General features: G+C 43.9%; 1 protein-coding gene across 1 annotated transcript; it reads left to right on the top strand.

The window, feature by feature from the left end:
* On the top strand, positions 1 to 13,896 carry LOC111978654 (V-set and transmembrane domain-containing protein 4-like). Its single transcript, XM_070448270.1, has 9 exons — positions 1 to 136; positions 1,273 to 1,677; positions 10,773 to 10,826; positions 11,005 to 11,112; positions 11,295 to 11,328; positions 11,481 to 11,602; positions 12,333 to 12,397; positions 12,663 to 12,778; positions 13,092 to 13,896. The coding sequence occupies exons 1-9, from the start codon at positions 85 to 87 to the stop codon at positions 13,174 to 13,176; spliced, it is 1,041 nt and encodes a 346-aa protein (XP_070304371.1). The 5' UTR covers positions 1 to 84; the 3' UTR covers positions 13,177 to 13,896.
* The last annotated feature ends 8,218 nt before the right edge of the window (positions 13,897 to 22,114 follow it).

The following is a 22,114-nucleotide window of genomic DNA, read 5'->3' as shown; positions in this document are numbered from 1 at the left end:
AAAAAATAAAAGGGAATCCTGAGCTGAGGCTCTTTACTTCGGGAGACATTTAACTGTTTTTTATGGAGACTGCTGGTCTGGAAAATGAAGATCTCTTCTGTGGTCATAGTTCTCCTGACTAGAGCGTTCATTGGAGGTAAGCAACTTTTCTATTTAGGTGACTGGGTTATAATGGAAAATTGTGTTTTTAGGTCATGATATGAAATTTGGTAGTTATGTGTTGATGGATACAGAGAGAGAGAGAGACAGCAAGAGAGAGAGAGAGAGACAGAGAATGTCATAATAAAAGATTGGGAAAACTTTTGTGAAATTAGTAAGTGTTAGAAAACACATTCCACGTGACATGCATTTGAATCAGTAAATCATGTGTTTTCCCTTATCTTTGTTAAAAGCCAAATTGTCTGTGGTTTGTGTGACTTTTTCAAAAGATGCAGCTTAATACTTTAGCTAAATAAATAAATCTAGCAAATTATAGATTTTATCTAGAGATGAATAGTTCCCTTCTTCGTGGCTTGATGGCTTTGTGTGGCATAGAAATATGCTTCCTGCAAATGGAAAGTTATGAAATTACTTGAAAAACCAGATGTTGCTTTGTTCATGAAACAGGCCATAAAGTCTGGTCCTTAATATTTCTTCCACTTAAAATGGACATATGCTTGCACTTAAGCCAAACACCACTTTCAGATGTCTCATCCACAAACATTAACACAGTAGGAAAGAGATAATTAGGAACTCCTTCCTAATATTGAGTTGCACCACCTTTTGCCTTCAGAACAGCCTCATTTCGTCGGGGCATGAACTCTACAAGGTGTCGAAAGCGTTCCACAGGGATGCTGGACCATGTTGACTCCAATTCTTCCCACAGTTGTGTCAAGTTGACTGGATGTCCATTGGGTGGTGGAGCATTCTTGATACACACGGGAAACTGTTGAGTGTGACAAACCCAGATCAAACCGGTGTGCCTGGAACCAACTACTATATCCCATTCAAAGGCACTTAAATCTTTTGTCTTGCCCATTCACCCTCTGAATGGCACACATACACAATCCATGTCTCAGTTCTCTCAAGGCTTAAACATCCTTCTTTAACCTATCCCATCCCCTTGATCTACACTAATTGAAGTGGATTTAACAGGTGACATCAATAAGGGAGCATAGCTTTCACCTGGATTCACCTGGTCAGTCTATGTCATGGAAAGAGCCAGTGTTCCTTATGTTTTGTCTACTCAGTGTTTATTTACTGTACATACCCTTTGTGTACTATATCTTTCAGAAGTGTGCCAGGCCATCAACATCACTGTCACCCCCTCCCCATTTACGGTGGCCCAGGAGGGCGAGAACGTCACCCTGACCTGCCAGGTGTCCCAGAGACGCCGCTCCAGCAGCCTGCCCGTAGTCAAATGGACATTCCTGCCGGAACGTTCTTCAAGCGACGAAGAGTTCCTCATCGCCAGGGTCAACATGAGAAAGGCTAGGTTCTATGGGGACTATACCAAGAGCTTCCCCTGGCCTAAGTTGAAGCTGACAGTGGTCAAGCAGTGGAAGATTTTCGACCTGCTCATTATGAACATCTCAGTGGAGGACCGCGGACTCTACATATGCCGGGTGCAGGAGTTCAAGAAGCACCAGAACCGATGGAAGGCATCAACAAACTGTACGGCCGCCACCGAGCTTAGAGGTAACTATGGCTTTAGGTGTAGCACTGTCTGTGGTGCAGTAGAATACAAATGATGCAGTTGGTGGTGGTATTAGTAGTAGTAGTAGCAGTAGTAGTAGTAGTAGTAGTAGTAGTAGTAGTAGTAGTAGTAGTAGTAGCAGCAGTAGCAGTAGTAGTAGTAGTAGTAGTAGTAGCAGCAGTAGCAGTAGTAGTAGTAGTAGTTGTAGTAGTAGTACATTGGTATAAGTAGTAGTAGTAGTAGTACAGTGGTATTAGTAGTAGTACAGTGGTATTAGTAGTAGCAGTAGTAGTAGTAGTGGTAGCAGTAGTAGAAGGACATTTACATTGATATTTCAGTCATTTAGCAGATGCTCTTACTCAGAGCAACTTACAGTTAGTACATTCATCTTAAGATAGCTAGGTGGGACAACCACATATCTCAGGCATAGTAAGTACCTTTTTCCTCAATAAAGTAGCTATCAGCAAAGTCAGTGCAAGTAGTAGCAGTAGTATTAGTAGTAGTAGAAGTAGTAGTGTAGTACAGTGGAAATATTGGTAGTAGCAGTAGTGGTAGTAGTAGCAGTACTTGTAGTAGTAGTCGTAGTAGTAGTAGTAGTAGAAGTAGTAGTGTAGTACAGTGGAAAAATTAGTAGTAGCAGTAGCGGTAGTAGTAGCAGTAGTAGTAGTAGTAGTAGCAGTAGTAGTAGCAGTAGCAGTAGTAGTAGTAGTAGTAGTAGCAGTAGTACAGTGGTAATATTAGTAGTAGAAGTAGCAGGAGTAATAGCAGTAGCAGTAGCAGTAGTAGTATCAGCAGTAGTAGTAGTAGCAGCAGTAGTAGCAGTATTAAGATGGCGCCGGAGAACAAGTCTGACGTTTTACGTATTCCTAACCAATTGTTTTTTTGTTTGTTTCTTTGCGTTGTTTATAACTTAGTTTTCAACTTATTTTGTATATAATGTTTGCTGCTACTATCACTTATGACCGAAAATAASTTCTGCACATCAGAACTGCGATTACTCACCATGGACTGGCAGAATACTTTTTTTCCTTTAACGAGCCCGATGTGAATGACATACTGCTTTCCCGGGAACAGTCCCAGATCCCTGTCTTTTGCGTGAAGAGAAGGTCGGAGAAAAAGGGGCCAGAGGGCGGGCTGCCTTTGGAGAATTCGTAGGCGATCGAATAAACCCCCACTTCCTTCCATTCTGCTAACAAACGTGCAATCTTTGGAAAATAAAATCGATGACCTACGCGGAAGATTAAACTACCAACGGGACATTCAAAACTGCAATATCTTATGCTTCATGGAATCGTGGGTGAACGACGACATTATCAACATACTGGTTATACGCTGTATCGGCAGGATAGAACAGCCGTGCCTGGTAAGGCAAGGGGCGACGGACTATGTATTTTTGTAAATAACAGCTGGTGCACGATATCTAAGGGAGTCTCAAGGTTTTGCTCGACTGCGGTAGAGTATCTCATGATAAGCTGTAGATCACAATATCTACCTAGAGAATTTTCATCTGTGTTTTTCGTAGCTGTCTACATACCAGCACAGACTGATGCTGGCACTAAGACTGCACTCAATGAGCTGTATTCCGCCATAAGCAAACAGGAAAACGCTCACCCAGAGGCGACGCTCCTAGAAGCCAGGGACTTTAATGCAGGGAAACTTAAATCCATCTTACCAAATTTCTATCAGCATGTTAAATGTGCAACCAGAGGGAAAAAACTCTGGACCACCTTTACTCCACACACAGAGACACATACAAAACTCTCCCTCACCCTCCATTTGGCAAATCTGACCATAATTCTATCCTCCTGATTCCTGCTTACAAGCTAAAATTAAAGCAGGAAGCACCAGTGACTCTATCAATAAAAAAGTGGTGAGATAAAGCAGATACTAAGCTACAGGACTGTTTTGGTAGCACAGGAGTACACCGCATCAGTCATTGGCTTCATCAATAAGTGCATCGATGACGTCATCCCCACAGTGACTGTACGTACATACCCCAACCAGAAGCCATGGATTACAGGCAACATCCGCACTGAGCTAAAGGCTAGAGCTGCCGCTTTCAAGGAGTGTTTCACTGACATTTTCAACCTCTCCTTGTCCGAGTCTGTAATATCAACATGTTTCAAGCAGACCACCATAGTCCATGTGCTCAAGAACACTAAGGTGACCTGCCTAAATGACTACCGACCCGTAGCACTCACGTCCGTAGCCATGAAATGCTTTGAAAGGCTGGTCATGGCTCACATCAACATCATTATCGCAGAAGCCCTAGACCCACTCCAATTTGCATACCACCCTAACAGATCCACATCTGATACCATCTCTATTGCACTCCACACTGCCCTTTCACACCTGGACAAAAGGAACACCTATGTGAGAATGCTATTCATTGACTACAGCTCAGCGTTCAACACCATAATGCCCTCAAAGCTCATCATTAAGCTAAGGACCCTGGGACTAAACACCTCCCTCTGCAGCTGGATCCTGGACTTCCTGACGGCCCAGCCCCAGGTGGTAAGAGTAGGTAACAACACATCCGCCACGCTGATCCTCAACACAGGGGCCCCTCAGGGGTGCGTGCTCAGTCCCCTCCTGTAATCCCTGTTAACTCATGACTGCACGACTCCAACACCATTTTAAGTTTGCCGATGACACAACAGTGATAGGCCTGATCACCGACAATGACGAGACATCCTATAGGGAGGAGGTCAGAGACCTGGCCGTGTGGTGCCAGGACAACAACCTCTCCCTCAAAGTGATCAAGACAAAGGACATGATTGTGGACTACAGGAAAAAGAGGACCGAGGACGCCCCCATTCTCATCAACGGGGCTGTAGCGGAGCAGATTGAGAGCAGTTTGACCGCAAGGCACTACAGAGGGTAGTGCGTACAACCCAGTACATCACTGGGGCCAAGCTTCCTGCCATCCAGGACCTCTATACCAGGCAGTGTCAGAGGAAGGCCCMAAAAATTTCCAAAGACTCCAGCCACCCTAGTCATAGACTGCTCTCTCTGCTACCACACGGCAAGCGGTACCAGAGTGCCAAGTCTAGGTACAAGAGGCTTCTAAACAGCTTCTATCCCCAAGCCATAAGACTCCTGAACAATTAATCAAATGGCTACCCAGACTATTTGCATTGCCCCCCCCCATCTTTTACACCGCTGCTACTCTCTGTTGTTATTATCTATGCATAGTCACTTTAATAACTCTACCTACATGTACATATTACCTCAACTAACCGGTGCCCCCGCACATTGACTCTGTACCAGTACCCCCCTGTATATAGTCTTGCTATTGTTATTTTACTGCTGCTCTTTAATTACTTGTTACTTTTATTTCTTATTCGTATTGATTTTTGTATTTTTTTTAACTGCATTGTTGGTTAGGGCTCGTAAGTAAGAATTTCACTGTAAGGTCTACACCTGTTGTATTCGGCGCATGTGACTAATACAATTTGTAGTAATAGTAGTAGTACACTGGTATTATTAGTAGTAGTAGTAACAACAGTACAAGTAGTAGTAGTAGTAGTAGTAGTACAGTGTTGTTATTAGAAGTAGTAGTAGTAGTAGCATCCGTAGTAGCAGTAGCAGTAGCAGTAGCAGTAGCAGCAGCAGTAGTAGTAGTAGCAGCAGTAGTAATAGTAGTAGTAACAGTAGCAGTAGCAGCAGCAGTAGTAGTAGTAGCAATAGCAGTAGCAGTAGCAGTAACAGTAGTAGTAGTAGCAGAAGTAGTAGTAGTAGTAGTAGTAGCAGTAGCATGAGTAGTAGCAGTAGCAGTAGTAGCAATAGCAGTAGTACTGTAGTAGTAGTAGCAGTAGTAGTGCAGTAGTAGTAATAGTAGTAGCAGCAGTAGTAGTAATAGTAGTAGTAGTAGTAGTAGTACCCGTAGTATTAGTATTAGTAACAGTAGTAGTAGTAGTAGCAGTAGCAGCAGAAGTAGTAGTAGCAGCAGCAGTAGTAGTAGTAGCAGTATTAGTAGTAGCAGTAGTATCAGTAGTAGTAGTAGTAGTAGTAGCAGTAGCAGTAGCAGTAGCAGCAGCAGTAGTGTTAGTATCAGTGTTAGTAGTAGTAGTAGTAGTAGTAGCAGTAGCATTAGTAGTGTAGTAGTTGTTGTTGTAGTATTAGTAGTATTAGTAATAATAGTAGTAGTAGTAGCAGCAGTAGCAGGAGTAGTAGTATTAGTTGTAGCAGCAGTAGTAGTGTAGTAGTAGTAGTAGTAGTAGTAGCATTAGTAGTGTAGTAGTAGTAGTAGCAGTAGCAGTAGTAGTGTAGTAGTAGTAGTATAGGTAGTAATAGTAGCAGTAGTAGTAGTATTGGTAGTAGCAGCAGTAGTAGGGTAGCAGTAGCAGTAGCAGTAGTAGTGTAGTAGTAGTAGTATTAGTAGCAGGATTAGTAGTATTGGTAGTGGGAGCAGGAGTAGTGTAGTAATAGTAGTAGTTGTGTAGAAATTTATTAGTAGTAGCAGTAGTAGTGTAGTACAGTGAAAACTTAGAAGTAGTAGTTGTAGAAGCAGGAGTACAGTGCTAATGATAGCTGGAACAGAAACTGGCTGACCTAGTTTTTGTGTTTCATCGATCATGAGAAGGAAGAGATTGTGTCATGTGTAAAGGTTATGTTTTCATTGTGGTAGGGAGTTCCATGGTTTTGAACAATTGAAAAGAAGTGATACTTCATAGCGATATGTTTCATGGCAGCTAGTGGTTAGAGGCTTTCTTATGCTCGCTGACAAGATAGAGTATCTTGTTTCTCTAAAGCTGATGTCAGCCTTCTGATCTGCCAGTTCGATGGACAACATTCTGTGAAAGAATCTAAGCAACATAATGTAGCAAAGCAGATGTAGCAAGCAGATGTAGCAAAGCAGATGTAGCAAAGTAGAAGATGTAGCACAGCAGATGTAGCAAAGCAGATGTAGCAAAAGCATATGTAGCACAGCAGATGTAGCAAAAGATGTAGCAAAGCAGATGTAGCAAGAGCATATGTAGCAAAGCAGATGTAGCAAGCAGATGTAGCAAAGCAGATGTAGCAAAGCATATGTAGCAAGCAGATGTAGCAAGCAGATGTAGCAAAGCAGATGTAGAAAGCTATGTAGACAGCAGATGTAGCAAGCATATGTAGCAAAGCAGATGTAAAAGCAGAGTGAACAGATGTAGCACAGCAGATGTGCAAGCAGATGTAAGCAGATGTAGCAAAGCAGATGTTAGCACAGCAATGTAGCACAGCAGATGTAGCAAAGCAGATGTAGCAAAGCAGATGTAGCAAAGCAGATGTAGCAAAGCAGATGTAGCACAGAGATGTAGCACAGCAGATGTAGCACAGCAGATGTAGCAAGCAGATGTTACCACAGCAGATGTAGCACAGCAGATGTAGCAAAGCAGATGTAGCAAGCAGATGTAAAGCAGATGTAGAAGCAGATGTAGCAAGCAGATGTAGCAAGCAGATGTAGCAAAGCATATGTAAGCAAAGCAGATGTAGCAAAGCAGATGTAGCAAGCAGATGTAGCAAGCAGATGTAGACAGCAGATGTAGCAAAGCAGATGTAGCACAGCAGATGTAGCAAAGCAGATGTAGCAAAGCAGATGTAGCAAAGCAGATGTAGGCACAAGCAGATGTAGCAAAGCATATGTAAGCAAAGCAGATGTAGCAAAGCAGATGTAGCACAGCAGATGTAGCAAAGCAGATGTAGCAAAGCAGTGTAGCAAAGCAGATGTAGCAAAGCAGAATGTAGCAAAGCAGATGTAGCAAAGCAGATGTAGCACGCAAGATATAGCAAGCAGATTTGTAGCAGCAAGCAATGTAGCACAAGCAGATGTAGCAAAGCAGATGTAGCAAAGCAGATGTAGCAAAGCAGATGTAGCAAAGCAGAGTAGCAAAGAGATGTAGCAAAGCAGATGTAGCAAAAGGAGATGTGCAAAGCAGATGTAGCACACGCAGAATAGCAAAGCAGATATAGCAAAGCAGATGCATCCTCTCTTTCTAAGCTATCACTTTTGAGTAAATTGAAACTTAACCAGTTTTTTCCATGATATCATTTGTGCCGGCTGTGACATTTGACTGTCCTGTCTGAGCCCAGGCAGACAGACTGGCGGAACAGCCGAGGTAAGGGAAAACTGGCACCATCACCACCAAACACATTTTGACTTTGGCTATAGCCAGGAGTTTCCCTGCGTATTATACACACATACAATTGTGGCTAGAAGTGAGTGAACTCGACAGTGAGAGAACAATTGATAGTTGTAGTATGAGACTGCCCAACATTGGTTGCCTAGACAACTGCATAGTAATGTGTAAACTCACTMATTTTGCATTTAYATTTTGGTCATTTAGCAGACGCTCTTATTKAGAGAGACTTACAGGAGCAATTAGGGTTATGTGCCTTGCTCAAGGGCACGTCAACAGATTGTTTCACTCCACAGCTAGTTTGAAATGTTGCCAACGGTGCTATCGAATTGGATCCTTTTCTATAGCTCATCTGGCTCATATTAGGGCTGGGAATTGCCAGGGACCACAGAACGTAGGTGCCGATACAATATGTATTGTGATTCTCCCGATTCTCCCTATTCTACATGTGTTGCGATTTGATACTGTGATTTTATTGCGATTTCATGTTCCAAACGTATTGCTTACTTTTGAGGGGGGGGAGGGGTCCAAATAGTCCGGGTAGCCATTTGATTAGCTGTTCAGGAGTCTTATGGTTTGGGGGTATAAGCTGTTTAGAAGCGTCTTGGACCTAGACTTGGCACTCTGGTACTGCTTGCCGTGCGGTAACAGAGAGAACAGTAAATGACTAGGGTGGCTGTAGTCTTTGACAATCTGAGGATCTGAGGACCCATGCCAAATATTTCCAGTCTCCAGAGGGGGAATAGCTTTTGTCGTGCCCTCTTCACAACTATCTTGGTGTGCTTGGACCATGATAGTTTGTTGGTGATGTGGACGCCAAGGACCTTGAAGCTCTCAACCTGCTCCAATACAGCCCCGTTGATGAGAATGGGGGTGTGCTCGGTCCTCCTTTTCCTGTAGTCCACGATCATCTCCTTTGTCTTGATCACTTTGAGGGAGAGGTTGTTGTCCTTGCACCACACGGTCAGGTCTCTGACCTCCTCCCTATAGGCTGTCTCGTTGTTGTTGTCGGTGATCAGGCCTACCACTGTTGTGTCATCAGCTAACTTAATGATGGTGTTGGAGTCGTGCCTGGCCATGCAGTCATGGGTCAACAGGGAGTACAGGAGGGGACTGAGCACGCACCCCTGGGGGCTCCTGTGTTGAGCATCAGCATGGTGGATGTGCTGCTACCTACCCTCACCACCTGGGGGCGGCCCGTCAGGAAGTCCAGGATCCAGTTGCAGAGGGAGGTGTTTAGTCCCAGGATCCTTAGCTTACTGACGAGCTTTGAGGGCACTATTATGTTGAACGCTGAGCTGTAGTCAATGAATCGCATTCTCACGTAGGTGTTCCTTTTGTCCAGGTRTGAAAGGGCAGTGTGGAGTTTAATAGAGATTGCATCATCTGTGGATCTGTTGGTGCAGTATGCAAATTGGAGTGGGTCTAGGGTGTCTGGGATAATGGTGTTGATGTGAGCCATGACCAGCCTTTCAAAGCATTTCATGGCTACAGACGTGAGTGCTACGGGTCGATAGTCATTTTGGCAGGTCACTTTAGTGTTCTTGGGCACAGGCACTATGGTGGTCTGCTTGAAACATGTTGGTATTACAGAGTCAGACAGGGAGAGGTTGAAAATGTCAGTGACGACACTTACCAGTTGGTCAGCGCATGCTCGGGGCCTCACACAGGGAAAGAGGGTGATGCAAAGAAGATGGAGAAAAGTGAAGAAAAACGACATTAAAGGGAAGGATGTTTTGAAGGTTTTTGTGATGAGGACTTTTGTATGGATCATCACTGCATACTGGTATGCAAACAGAGAGACTTTTTTCTTTACGTTTGATGAATACTCTGACGTAGCCCAAAGTGACCCATTGAATTGGTCTATTGATTGCTGAAGACAGTATTTATCCMAGAATGCAGATCTGTCTTAGGGATGCTATTCATTCGATCTATAATGAGAGACTTCCTATCAAAAAGAAAGGGAGAGCACATATGAATGGAATCAATTGAACAGTGAGAGACACTTCTTTGGCTCCATGCAGTGCTGCAGATTCAGATGATTCATGGTATTCCAGAATGTGCAGCTGGCCTTTTGGCTCAGTGCATATTCATAATGTCCTATTGAAGTCATACTATATGATTCATGGCAAAGAAGAGTCTTCTGCACCACGATACTATACGCTTGATTTCTGATGACCACCATCAAGTATATTCGGGACTCCTCAATCAGACTTGGGAACCAAAAACACATGATCGAGTGTAGCTTCACCTAGATAGGAACAAGCTATATAATTTACAGTAAAAAAACGTGTGGCAAAAAAAGTACATACTTGGCAAACACAACTACAGCAAATACTGAGCCAAGACTCATAGCTCGCTGTCATCTACCTCAGACTAACGTTTCAAAATAGTTGAATGTAGGCCATAATTATGGTCGGCACAAACAAAGCAAGTGCTGCTGGTTTAGCATGAAGGGAAATACTCTTGAGGTAACCCCAGCGTAAGGGTCAGTGCTATCCGGGTTCCTTGGAACATCCCTACTCCAAACCTGACCCTAACCTTAACCTTAACCATAACCCTAACCTTAACCCTTACCTTGACCATTTTACATTTCAACTTCAACGTGGTAGTCCCAATAATCTTGGATGGCACAGACCCAGTTTAAACCCTGTGGACAGGCTAACGTGCAGCACACCCAGACACCCAGCCAGGCTTCAGCCCAGTAACCCTGGAGCTCTGGTGGCTAGCTAAGCTAAGGATGGCTGCTATGTGTGAGAGAGGCTGTTGTCAGCTGCTCGCGGGTTGGGGGTATTTCAGGACGACTCGGTGGGTGTTAGCTACCACTAGCCAGTRATTCAGGAAGAGGATCCAGAGGAGAGGATAACCTCGATGCTGTCATCCAACGCCGAGCCACGTACAATTAGATGTATTGCAAATGTATAATCAGGCGGGACGGTTGACACACTGATGACCATGGACTTTCCCTGGTTTCCTTTCAGTGCACGTCCTGCCAGCGACCACGGCCAAGGAGAGTCTGTGGAGACTGTTTGAAGGTAAGAACGCGACTCTCTAGTTCTCTGCATTGTACTTKACTAAAATAGCGCAACAACAATAAATAGGTCATAAATGGCAAAGATATTTCTGCATAAGTGACTAACAACTGAAACATGAGTCTTCAGGGTGGTACGATATTATGACTGTGACTAATCTGGTCGGTTTCGTGTGTTTCAGACGTGTACCTGTGCGCTGTGCTGATCTGCTCTGTGGGACTGGTGTGCATGTGCATGTTCACTGTGGCGGTGACCTGCCAATATGTTCAGAGGAAGAAGAAGTTAAAAGGTGAGTAAACACTCTATCCCTGCTCCTTCCATCCAACACTGAAAGCCCTCATCTGGGCCATATTACCAGATCATTTAAAGATAATGGACTCTGATATGTAAAAGCCAAGGCATGCTTTTTGATGACATTGCAGGATGTTTTTTGCCCCTCATGCGCTTATGTTTTGTCTCATTGCCTCATAGACAACTACCATTTGGTCAAGAGCCTACAGAACAGGTAAGCTTCATCATCCAAGCTAAAGTAACTGTGACTTATACTGTACTTTAGCCACTATGGTACACACAGACTATTTTCTTCCATGACCGTGATGGCTACTTACATTTCCCTGCTCTAATTCTGCTGTAAACATGCCTGTCTGCTGTCTGCAGTTCAGGGGAGACGGTGACCAGTCTAGTCAGTGYGTCTCCTGCTCTGCCCAAAAAGCAGAGGAGGTACAGGAAGAAACGAAGCAAAGCCCAGTCAGAGATACCACCAGAGATACCAGTTAAAGGTAAACAGACAGTCTCTCAACAACATCATACATCTGTATCACATTTTCCCTTACCCAAGCATGTATGTTTTCGTAGAAGCCTATCTTTATACCCACAGTTGGGTATGTGGTCTGGGGGAGGGAATGTGGTTAAAGTGATCATCAGAGCATAAAGGAGTTCTGAACACTCTGTTTCCTGATGCTAGAGACGTTGTGAATTATCTGAGGAACATTGCTTTACTTGCCACTACCTTTTGAGCCCATATACGGATCTACTATACCGTACGTGCTGGCATAGATCAACTGGAAAAAGAGCAAAGCAACTTCTATATCAGTCTTTGTGATATCAGTGTGTTACCAGAAATAGTGCAAAGTTTATGGTCAACTAATCAAGTAGGACAGTGGATTTTAAGAGTGTAAGGTTTGCTCTTGATGATGATATTTTTGTTTACCCTTGAGACGAATAGGCTGATGTTGGGCAGTTTTAAAGTGTTGCATCTGTCTCACAAGGAGTTCATCTCATATCGTAGTAGTCTGAATGCCTACACGTCAAAGGTTGAATGTCTGTTCAACTCTGCTTTGACGTCTGCGTCCAAATCATCACTAATAAATGACAGGACGGGCACGTAAACATTGCGGACGGAGAACATTTTGGTTCTGGGTTTGGGTTTTAGGGGGGAAATGTTTCTTGTGACACAGACAATGTGTTCCCTATCTGCATAAAGTATGTAATCATTGTATTCTTCCACAGCACCCATAGCAAACAAAATCCCAAAACCCAAACTTTTAAAGGTACAGCCGATGAAAGTGGTCTTGGTAAGTGCTCTGGGGTAACTCCTGGTTCATACATACAATTTAAAAGGCAACACCTACAGTATTTATGTAGAGGGCTGTCCAGAAATCTAACATTTTCCTTTAAGTTGTTTTACTTTAAGTTTTACTTCATTCGATTTTTGTGTATATGTGACTGTTATCTCGAGGTAATTTTGTCCAGTATCATATTATAAAAGACACAACATGAATAACTCAATTGACGAGTATGCTTCTTCACACGTTTAATCTTTCTCCTTGTCCCCTGCAGCCGAAGATTGCAGAGGAGAGCCTGACATATGCAGAGTTGGAGCTAGTCAAGCCTCTGCCGGACAACAAAGCCTCGTGCACAAGCACTGTGTACGCCCAGATCCTCTTTGAGGAGAGGCAAGTATGAGAAACACACCACTTTTAGCTGAAGCTCATGTACAAAATGTTATATTTATGATCAGCATTATTGTTTTATATTGTGTATTTCAATAAATGATTGGCAAGTTTTATTTTTCTTACAAAGCCAAAATGAGATGAGATACAAACAGGTTTTCTATACTGTGTTGAATTTTTATTTTACCTCCCAAAACATCTGCATGATGTCTGTCATCTTCYGCTATGTTATTACAGCAGTACTGCAGCTGCAAAGGTTGACATTAAGGCAACAATTAGACGCCCACCCATTTGTGTTATTTGTGTTATCACGCAGCTCTTTCAACTGGTGCCAAAGTCAACGGGCTCTTGGCGACACACTTGTACCCAGAGCTGTGATCAGCTGTGACAGAGCAGTTTAACTGGCTGCAAACGAAGGCCTTGTTTGGTTTGACTTGTGGCACCAGTGTTTTCCTCTCACCTTATGATTACATAGCACATGATTACTTAAGGTTTTTTTATTTTTTATTTTTTACTCCTGATAAGAACAACACCAATGACCAAATGGCGTTTCTTTATCTCTCAAGATCTGCACAACAGTGGAGATTTTGTCTTCTGGTTTTTACTTTTCTGTGAATTTAAGTGTGTGTAAAAATGCTTAGTATGTTTAATGACCCCTTGGATTTAACCATGGAAAAGCGAGCAAAACAACWGTATTTTWTTTCACCCCCTGTGAACTTGAAATGCCAGACATCCAGGCACCATAACCATTCCACATCCACCAGCTCTCTCTCTCATATATGAAGATCTATACATTGACTAATAATCACCAGAGTGCATTGAGACGATTCCATGTAGGAAAAACAAATCCTTCCCACATACATTGACAACAACGAAATCTATCTATATCTATCTACACACATCTACACAATGGCTCAAAGTAAACTTCCTGGGGTGAGAAAAACGTCTTAAAACCTTTTTAAACTGTGAAAATTGAAGTCTCCTCCAAACCACATTTGACTTACTGGGAGGCCACTGCGTGGACCTCTAACTAGAACCATGTGTGAACGCTGAACTCTGCACTTTCCTCTGCACTTTTCCTTTGCCATTCGTTTCACCCGGAGAGTGTCGTCGCCCGCACTCATCAACATTACTCTCCATTCCATTTGGAGCGCTTCTGTTATTTGTTTTTGTCATTTGAAAATGACGTCGTCGCTGTCTGATGAAAACCTCGTAACAAAATGTTTGCCAATTGAAATGTTTTTTCATTTATTGAAAGCAATATATCCCCTCAATGTACTCTCAACATTTCATGACTCTAGGACCAAGAAAATGTATTCAAAATAGCTTCTGAAGTTTCATAATTGTATGTTCGTTAATGGGAAAATATGGTCATTTTTTTCATTTACTGAAAAGTTTCTGTTTTGGAGATAAGGTTTCATCAGACAGCGAYGATAYATGTGTGTGTGYATAATGTATCATATGTGTGTGTGTGTATAATGTATCATATGTGTGTGTGTATATAATGTATCATATGTGCTGTATAAACACAAAGCGGATGCATATGGTCAGTGGTTAATGGCATGTTTCCTTGTGCTTTCTTTCAAACCTCAACAGGATATCACTTCAGTGAAAAGTCAATGATTATTCATGACATGTTATAAGGAAAAGGGAAATTGAACAAGTAGCAGGTAAAAGAGATGTTGTGGTTTGATCATACCTCCATGTGTGCTTAATTGAGGGAAATGGAGGGTGGGGTAGGGAGTGTCTCCTCTTGTGAAGGAGGGACTGTAATGAGAGAGAGAGAGAGAAGAGAGAGAGAGAGAGAGAGAGAGAGAGAGAGAGAGAGAGAGAGAGAGAGAGAGACAGGAGAGAAGGAGAAGAGAGACAGAGAGAGACAGAGAGAGACAGAGAGAGGACAGGCCAGACAGGTTGACAGAGGGAGCAAACAGAGAGACTTTAAATAGACACAAACAACAGTCTGCCTCCCCGCCCTGCACACAGATTAAACTACAGAGGCCAGCGAAAAATACGTGATAAATCAAAGCATATTTTTCTGTGTGTCACGGAGGGGGTCAGATCTCAAGTCTCCAGACATCACAAAGTTTCTGAATTGCAGTGTACAGTAAACATAGTGTGGCTGTTGCCTACGTATATCCTGTGTGGTAATAGGTACCGTGATTGTCAAAGTACCAGTCTGACATCTCTGACTCAGACTCAATAAGCTATAGGAAATAAATGGTTTAGGCTATTTAGCCATGTCATGTCTCACTGCAAATTACCCACTGGCTCTGTTAAACACTCATTGTGTTCAAAGAGTGTTTAGGTCATTGGCTCACACTGAAAGTGTTGGGCCGTAACTAATGAAAACAGTTTTGGTAACTGATCCCCTCTGGTCCCATGCTGATGACATCAGTCCTTAGTGACACACTATGAACGAAGCATTACATTTTTACAGAGTACAGAAGAGTACTATTTTCATTGAAGATGTTCTTCTGTATCGACAGAGTTGTTTCTTTTTCCACAATCACATCGGTAAGCAATGGCACAGTATCCAACTTCTCTCACCATCAAGCCCTTCCATTTTCCTGTACATCATAGCACCATTAGACACATTATACAACTTTTCCAAGTATAATCATTATTGATACTCAGTCAAGTACCTTCGAAGTAACTCCAGAAACATGTATACAAGGAAGAGCTCTTTAAATTGGATCTTTAGACCGTATGACAGGGTTGTATTGAGTCAGAGGAGAACAAAACCACATCCATTCAGGACTTGAATAAACAGAACGACATGTTTCTGCCCATTCTTGACAGTTCTCCTACACATGATGTCCAACAAACTATAACTCATCCCTTGAATAGGCTACATGGCTAATTTGGCTATCTTTGAAAGGAATTACAATAACAAAACAAAACAGCTCTGCAGTCAAAGACATGCCAAGAAAAGTGAGTATCATCAGACAATTAGTCACTTGGGGCCTTAAATATTTAACACATAATGAAACCTCTGTACCTGGTGACCCTACCAAGTTTCAGGTAAGACCCAAGTGCAGACTGTGTTGAAGTAACAATGTCTCTTGCAACAACAGGGGCAGGCAAACGACAGGTCAAGGCAGGCAGGGGTCAATAATCCAGAGTAGCGGCAAAGGTACAGGACGGCAGGTGGATACTTGGTAGACTGGGGTGGCGGGGGTGAAAGTCGGCGATGAGTGCCGGGTCCAAGATGTCTTTAGCGGGAACCCAGCACCTCTCCTCTGGGCCATAACTCTCCCAGTCAACCAGGTACCGCTTCGTGGACGAACCTTCAGGATGCGTCTCACAGTGTATGCTGGCTGGCCACCGATGACACAGGGGGGAGGGATGGGCCTAGAAACAGAAGACAAGGGGCAGTCAGACAAGGTTTTGACTCTAGACAGAGCCAAGTTAAGAAAAATACGGAGGGTACGGGGCAACAGAGGACAAACAGCATAGGGGCTAATGATCTTGGAGCGGGGGGTCAGCTTCCGGGGATGTAGCCGTGGCACTACAGTGGCGTACCAGCTCCTCAGGCTTGACATTGTTGGATACCGGTCGTTGCTGCGGAAGCGAAGTGGCCCGGGCCTTACTGAACCCCTCCCAGAGGTCCTGGTACTCTGTTGAGCTGGCAGGGGGAGGTCCGGGGAAATTTCCAAGCCCCAAGGAAGACGTCCCGGGGCAGGCAGAGCTGACTTCAGGCAATGAGTGTGGCAGGATGGGCTCCAGCCCACGATGGCACCAGTAGCCCAGTCAACCAGCAGGAATTGTATCGTCTCGCTGTGGTTCCGACACTCGTAGGTTGACGGGAGGGGTGGGTCTGGTGGGTGACCCGGCCTATAGAGCGCCCGTCCAGTGCTCTAACACCCATGGGAATGGAGAGGGGTTGAGTGGGGATGCCCAGCTCGGACGCCAGGGTAATGTCCATGAGACTCACATCGGCCCCCGAGTCAATGAATACCTGGAGAGACTTGGACTGGTCACCCCACCGCAGGTTGGCACGCAATACAGACAACTCTGGGTCTCAAGTCTGCGTACGCGTTCGGCTGGAGATGTAGCTGCCGGCTTGCACGGCTCGGGTAAGATTGAATCGGAGTTCTCGGAGGCTCTTGGAGAATCGGGTAAGCTCGGATGTGGGGTGGAGGGGGGTGAGACAAGCACAAGCCAGGTGAACAGATCAGGGTGACGCATACCCAATGGAGCAGTTACACATAAAGAGGAAGAAAACGAGAGGCTGTAAATACACTGTCAGGAAAGCTAGACCGGACAGAACGACGTCCTGCTACAGATGTGAACACGAATGGCTGTGTTACACAGACGCAATTCCGATATTTTCCCTAAATGTCTTTTGACCAATTATGTCCATTTCTTTCACAGCAGATATTTTTTCAGAGGATGTGATTGGTCAATAAGCCAATTCGTGAAAGAAATATCATAATTGGGCTGCCTGTCTAATGCAGCTGTGTCAGCAATCCAGCCTCAGACTTGCCAATGTGTGCTAGGATGGCAGCAGTAGATAGCCCAGTATATGATTTGCTGAGTGTTTGTGTTTGTATGTCAGCTACTAGAGGGTTTTTCTGAATGAACATAAGTAGAATCAGTGTGTATAAGTGAATAAACTATAATTAAATAATGATAGGTTAGTTAAAACCGTTAATGAATGTCAGGTATGTGTGTTTACACTCAACTTGGTTGTTTCGCTGTTACAGAGAATCATTACCCCCAAGTAAAGCGGCTCTTTTTACAGGAGGATGACAGACAAACCAGGTAAACAAGGGCCTTGTGATGTGTTGTCTATGGACGAGAAACAGGATCCATTGACACACATGACTGGGGGATCTGTCTGGCTTGGTTTCTGTCTGTGGACGCCAAAAACCTGGTGACTAACCCCCAGCACCCCTCTAGCCCCTCTCTCTCTTCCGTCTCTTCTTCCTCTCTCATTATTTTTCACTTTAAGGGTTTGTTGAGGGAAACATTTTAACATGCCAAGCCTGAATGATAAAAACAAAAAGTGAAATAAATAATAAAAATGTACAAATAACATAACACTCACAAAAGTTCCAAAAGAATAAAGAAAGAAATAAATGTCATATTAAGTATATATACAGTGTTGTAATGATGTGCATATAGTTCAATTACAAAAGGGAAAATAAATAAACAAATATAGGTTTTATATACAATGGTGTTTGTTCTTCACTGGTTGCTCTTTTCTAATGGCGAAAGGTCACAMATCTTGCTGCTGTGATTGCACACTGTGGTATTTCACCCAATAGATATGGGAGTTTGTTTTCACATTCTTTGTGGATCTGTGTAATCTGAGGGAAATATGTGTCTCTAATATGGTCACACATTTGGCAGGAGGTCAGGAAGTGCAGCTTAGTTTCCACCTCATTTTGTGGGCAGTGTGCACATAGCTGTCTTCTCTTGAGAGCCAGGTCTGCCTTCGGCAGCCTTTCTCAATAGCAAGGCTATGCTCACAGTACATAGTCAAGGATTTCATTAATGTTGGGTCAGACACAGTGGTCAGGTATTCTGCCACTGTGTACTCTCTGTTTAGGGCCAAATAGCATTCTAGTTTGCTCTGTTTTTTTGTAAATTCTTTCCAATGTGTCAAGTGATTATCTTTTTGTTTTCTCCTGATTTGGTTGGGTCTAATTGTGTTGCTRTCCTGGGGCTCTGTGGGGTCCGTTTGTGTTTGTGAACAGAGCCCCAGGACCAGCTTGCTTAGGAGGCTCTTCTCCAGGTTCATCTCTCTGTAGGTGATGGCTTTGTTATGGAAGGTTTGGGAATTGCTTCCATTTAGGTGGTTGTAGAATTTAACGTCTCTTTTCTGGATTTTGATAATTAGCGGGTATCGCCCTAATTCTGCTCTGTATGCATTATTTGGTGTTAGAGAGAACCATAGAGAGCAATGGGTTCTATAACTGAGTGAAAACAATGTTTTCTTGCAACAACAGGTGCCGCAGGCAAACGATAGGTCAAGGCAGGCAGGGGTCAATAATTCCAGAGTACAGGACGGCAGGTAGATGGAACTTGGTTAGTACTGGGTGTTGCGTGGAGTGATACACGATCGGCGCACTATGATCATCACCGGTCTCAAGATCGTCTCTCGCGCGAGACGCGCCTTTTTGGTCTTCTTTATTCCTTCATTTAGTTTTTTTGTTCCCTACCTTATTGTTACGTCTTAATTAGCTTTCTAATTACTGATGTTATTGGTTTTTATTTTTTTTTTTTTTGCTAGCCCGGGGAACCCACCACCTCCCTCCCTCTGGGCCTATAAGCTCTCCCAGTCAAAACCAGGTACTGCTGTCGTGGGCAACGAATCCTTTCCAGGATGAGCGGGTCTCACAGTGAGATGCTAGAGCTGGCCACCGATATTGACACGAGGGGGGATGGGATGGGGCCTAAAACTATGAACGACAAGCAAGGGCAGTCAGACAAGTTTTGTACTCTAGACAGAGCAAGTGAAGAAATAATTACGGAGCTACGGAGCAAACATGAGGACAAGACAGCATAGGGGCTAATGAATCTTGCGGAGCGGTGGGTCAGCTTCCGCGGGATGTTGATCCTGGTCACTGCAGTGGCGCTATCCAGCTCCTCAGCTTGACCCTTGCTTGGACTCCAGCCGGCTCGTCCTGCCCGTGACGCGGCACGAGGCGCCAAGTCGCGCCCGGGCCCCAACTCTTCGAATACCCCTCCCAGGGTCCTGGTACTCTAGCTTGAGCTTCTGTCGGAGAGGTCTGGCGATAATTTCACAAATGCCCCAAGTGAAGACGTCTCCGGTCGCAGGCAGCGTATCTTGACTTCGAGTACATGAGTGTGGCAGGATGGGCGCTCAAGCCCATCAGTAGGCACAGTAGCCCAGTCAACCAGTCTAGGAAATTGTATCGTTCTCGCTGTAGCGTTCCGGGACACTGTAGTGTTTGACGGGAGGGAGGTGGGGCTGGTGGTGGTGAGCCCGGCCTTAAGATAAGAAGCGTCCCGCGCAGTGCTCTAAACACACCATAGGGTAATGAGAGGGTTGAGTGGGATCCCAGCTCGGACAGATTTCTCGAAAGGTAATGTCCATGATGAACTACATCGGCCCCGAGCAGATAAATACTGAGAGGACTTGGACTGGTCACCCCACCGGCAGGTTGGACAGACGAATACAGAAAACAATCTTGGTTGCTCAGTTGCGTACGCGTTCGGCTGGAGATTAGCTCAGCCTGGCCGAGCTTGACATCGGCTCGTTAACGATTTGATATCGTGTCGAGTTCCGGAGGCTCTTGGAGAACTCGGGTAAGCTCGTGTCATATGTGGGTGGAGAGGGGGGTGGAGACAAGCACACACGCAGGTGAACAGATCAGGGCGGTGACATACCCAATGGAGCAGTTACATCAGATAACAGAGAAAACCGAGAGGCTGTAACATACACTGTCAGGAGCTAGACACGGACAAGAACGAGACGTCCTTAGTTTGACAACAACGATGTTGCAACTACAGAATGGCTTGTCACACAGCCCAATTCGATTAGATTTGCCCACTAATGATACTTGACCAATTATGTCCGATTTCTTTCACAGCAGATATTTTTTCAGGAGCTTGATGTGATTGGTCAAAAGACCAATTCGTGAAAGAAATATCATTATTGTGACTGACACTGTCTAAATGCAGCCTTGTGTTCCAGCAATCCAGCCTCAGCACTTGGCCAATGTGTCTAGAGATATCGCAGCCAGTAGATAGCCCAGTATGATTGTTGCTCAGATGGCGTGAGTGAGTTGTTTGGACACTGGGTGAGCTACTGAAGGTTGTCATCTGAATGAAACAATAGAGTAAGATTCGTTGTATAAGTAGAAATAAACCCAACGGCATAACTAAATTAAGAGGTTGAGTTAGGTAGGATTAAACACCAAATAATGAAAATCAGCGCGAGGTACCTGTATAACTGTGTTGTTATACTCTACTGGTTGTCTTGCGTCCTGTCTATTCTAGAGGAATCATCACCCCTCAAGTAAAGCAGAGTGCTTTTACAGGGGAGGATAACAGACTGAAACACAGGTAAACAAGAGGCCCTTGTGATGTGTTGTCACTCCTGGTGGACCAGAAAACAGGATCCCATTGACAGACTATCTATATGACCTTGGAGGGATCTGTCTTAGCTTGGCTTTTCTGTCTGTGGACAACCACACAACCCGAAAACCCTGAGGACTAACCCCGCACCGCACCTCACCCCCTCCTGCCCTGCTATCCTCCTACATCTCCTCTTCCCTCTCTCAATTAATTTTTCAATTTAAGGGCTTGTTGCAGGGAAACATTATTTAACATTCCCAAAACACGAGTGGAAATACGATTAATCAAAACAAATAGTGAAATAAAATAATAAAAATGTAACGAAATAACATACACACTCCCAATAAGTTCCAAAGAATAAAGAAATAAATGTCATTTATAAGATATACAGTGATTTGTAAATGATGTGAACATATAGTTCAATTACAAAAGGGAAAATAAATAAACAAATATACGTATAATATCATATATTATATACAATGGTGTTTGTGTTCTTCACTGGTTGCTCTTGTGTCTAATGGGCGAAAGGTCACAAATTCTGGCTGCTGGGTGATTGCACACTGTGGTATTTCACCCAATAGATATGGGAGTTTGTTTTTCACATTCTTTGGGGATCTGTGTAATCTGAGGGAAATATGTTTCTCTAATATAGGTCACACATTGGCAGGAGGTCAGGAAGTGCAGCTTAGTTTCCATCCTCATTTTGTGGGCAGTGTGCACATAGCTGTCTTCGTCTTGAGAGCAGAGTCTGCCTTCGGCAGCCTTTCTCATAGCAAGGCTATGCTCACAGTACATAGTCAAGGATTTCATTAATGTTGGGTCATGACAACACGTGGTCCAGGTATTGCTGCCACTGTGTACTCTCTGTTTAGGGCCAAATAGCATTCTAGTTTGCTCTGTTTTTTTGTAAGTTCTTTCCAATGTGTCAAGTATTATTCTTTTTGTTGTTCTCCTGATTTGGTTGGGTCTAATGTGTTAGCTGTCCTGGGGCATGCGTGGTCCGTTCTGTGTTGTGACACGAGCCCCCTGAGACGACCAGCTTGCTCTAGCGGACGGCTCTCTATCAGTCAGGGTTACATCCTGCTCTGTCACGAGTGATGGCTTTTTTATGTGAAGGTTTGGGAATTGCGTCTCATTTAGGATGACGTGTGTAGAAATCTTAACGTCTGCTTTTCTGGGATTTTAGGATAATTAGTCGGGTAACGCCCTAATTCTGCTCTGTATTGCATTTATTTTGTGTGGTTATATAGTATGAACCCATTAAGAAGCATGCAAATGGAGGACTATACT

The sequence above is a fragment of the Salvelinus sp. IW2-2015 genome, linkage group LG18, assembly GCF_002910315.2.
Source record: "Salvelinus sp. IW2-2015 linkage group LG18, ASM291031v2, whole genome shotgun sequence".
In the NCBI taxonomy this organism is placed as follows: Eukaryota; Metazoa; Chordata; class Actinopteri; order Salmoniformes; family Salmonidae; genus Salvelinus; species Salvelinus sp. IW2-2015.
Note: the sequence above shows the minus strand (reverse complement) of the source record. Positions and strands in the feature narration are given on the sequence as shown.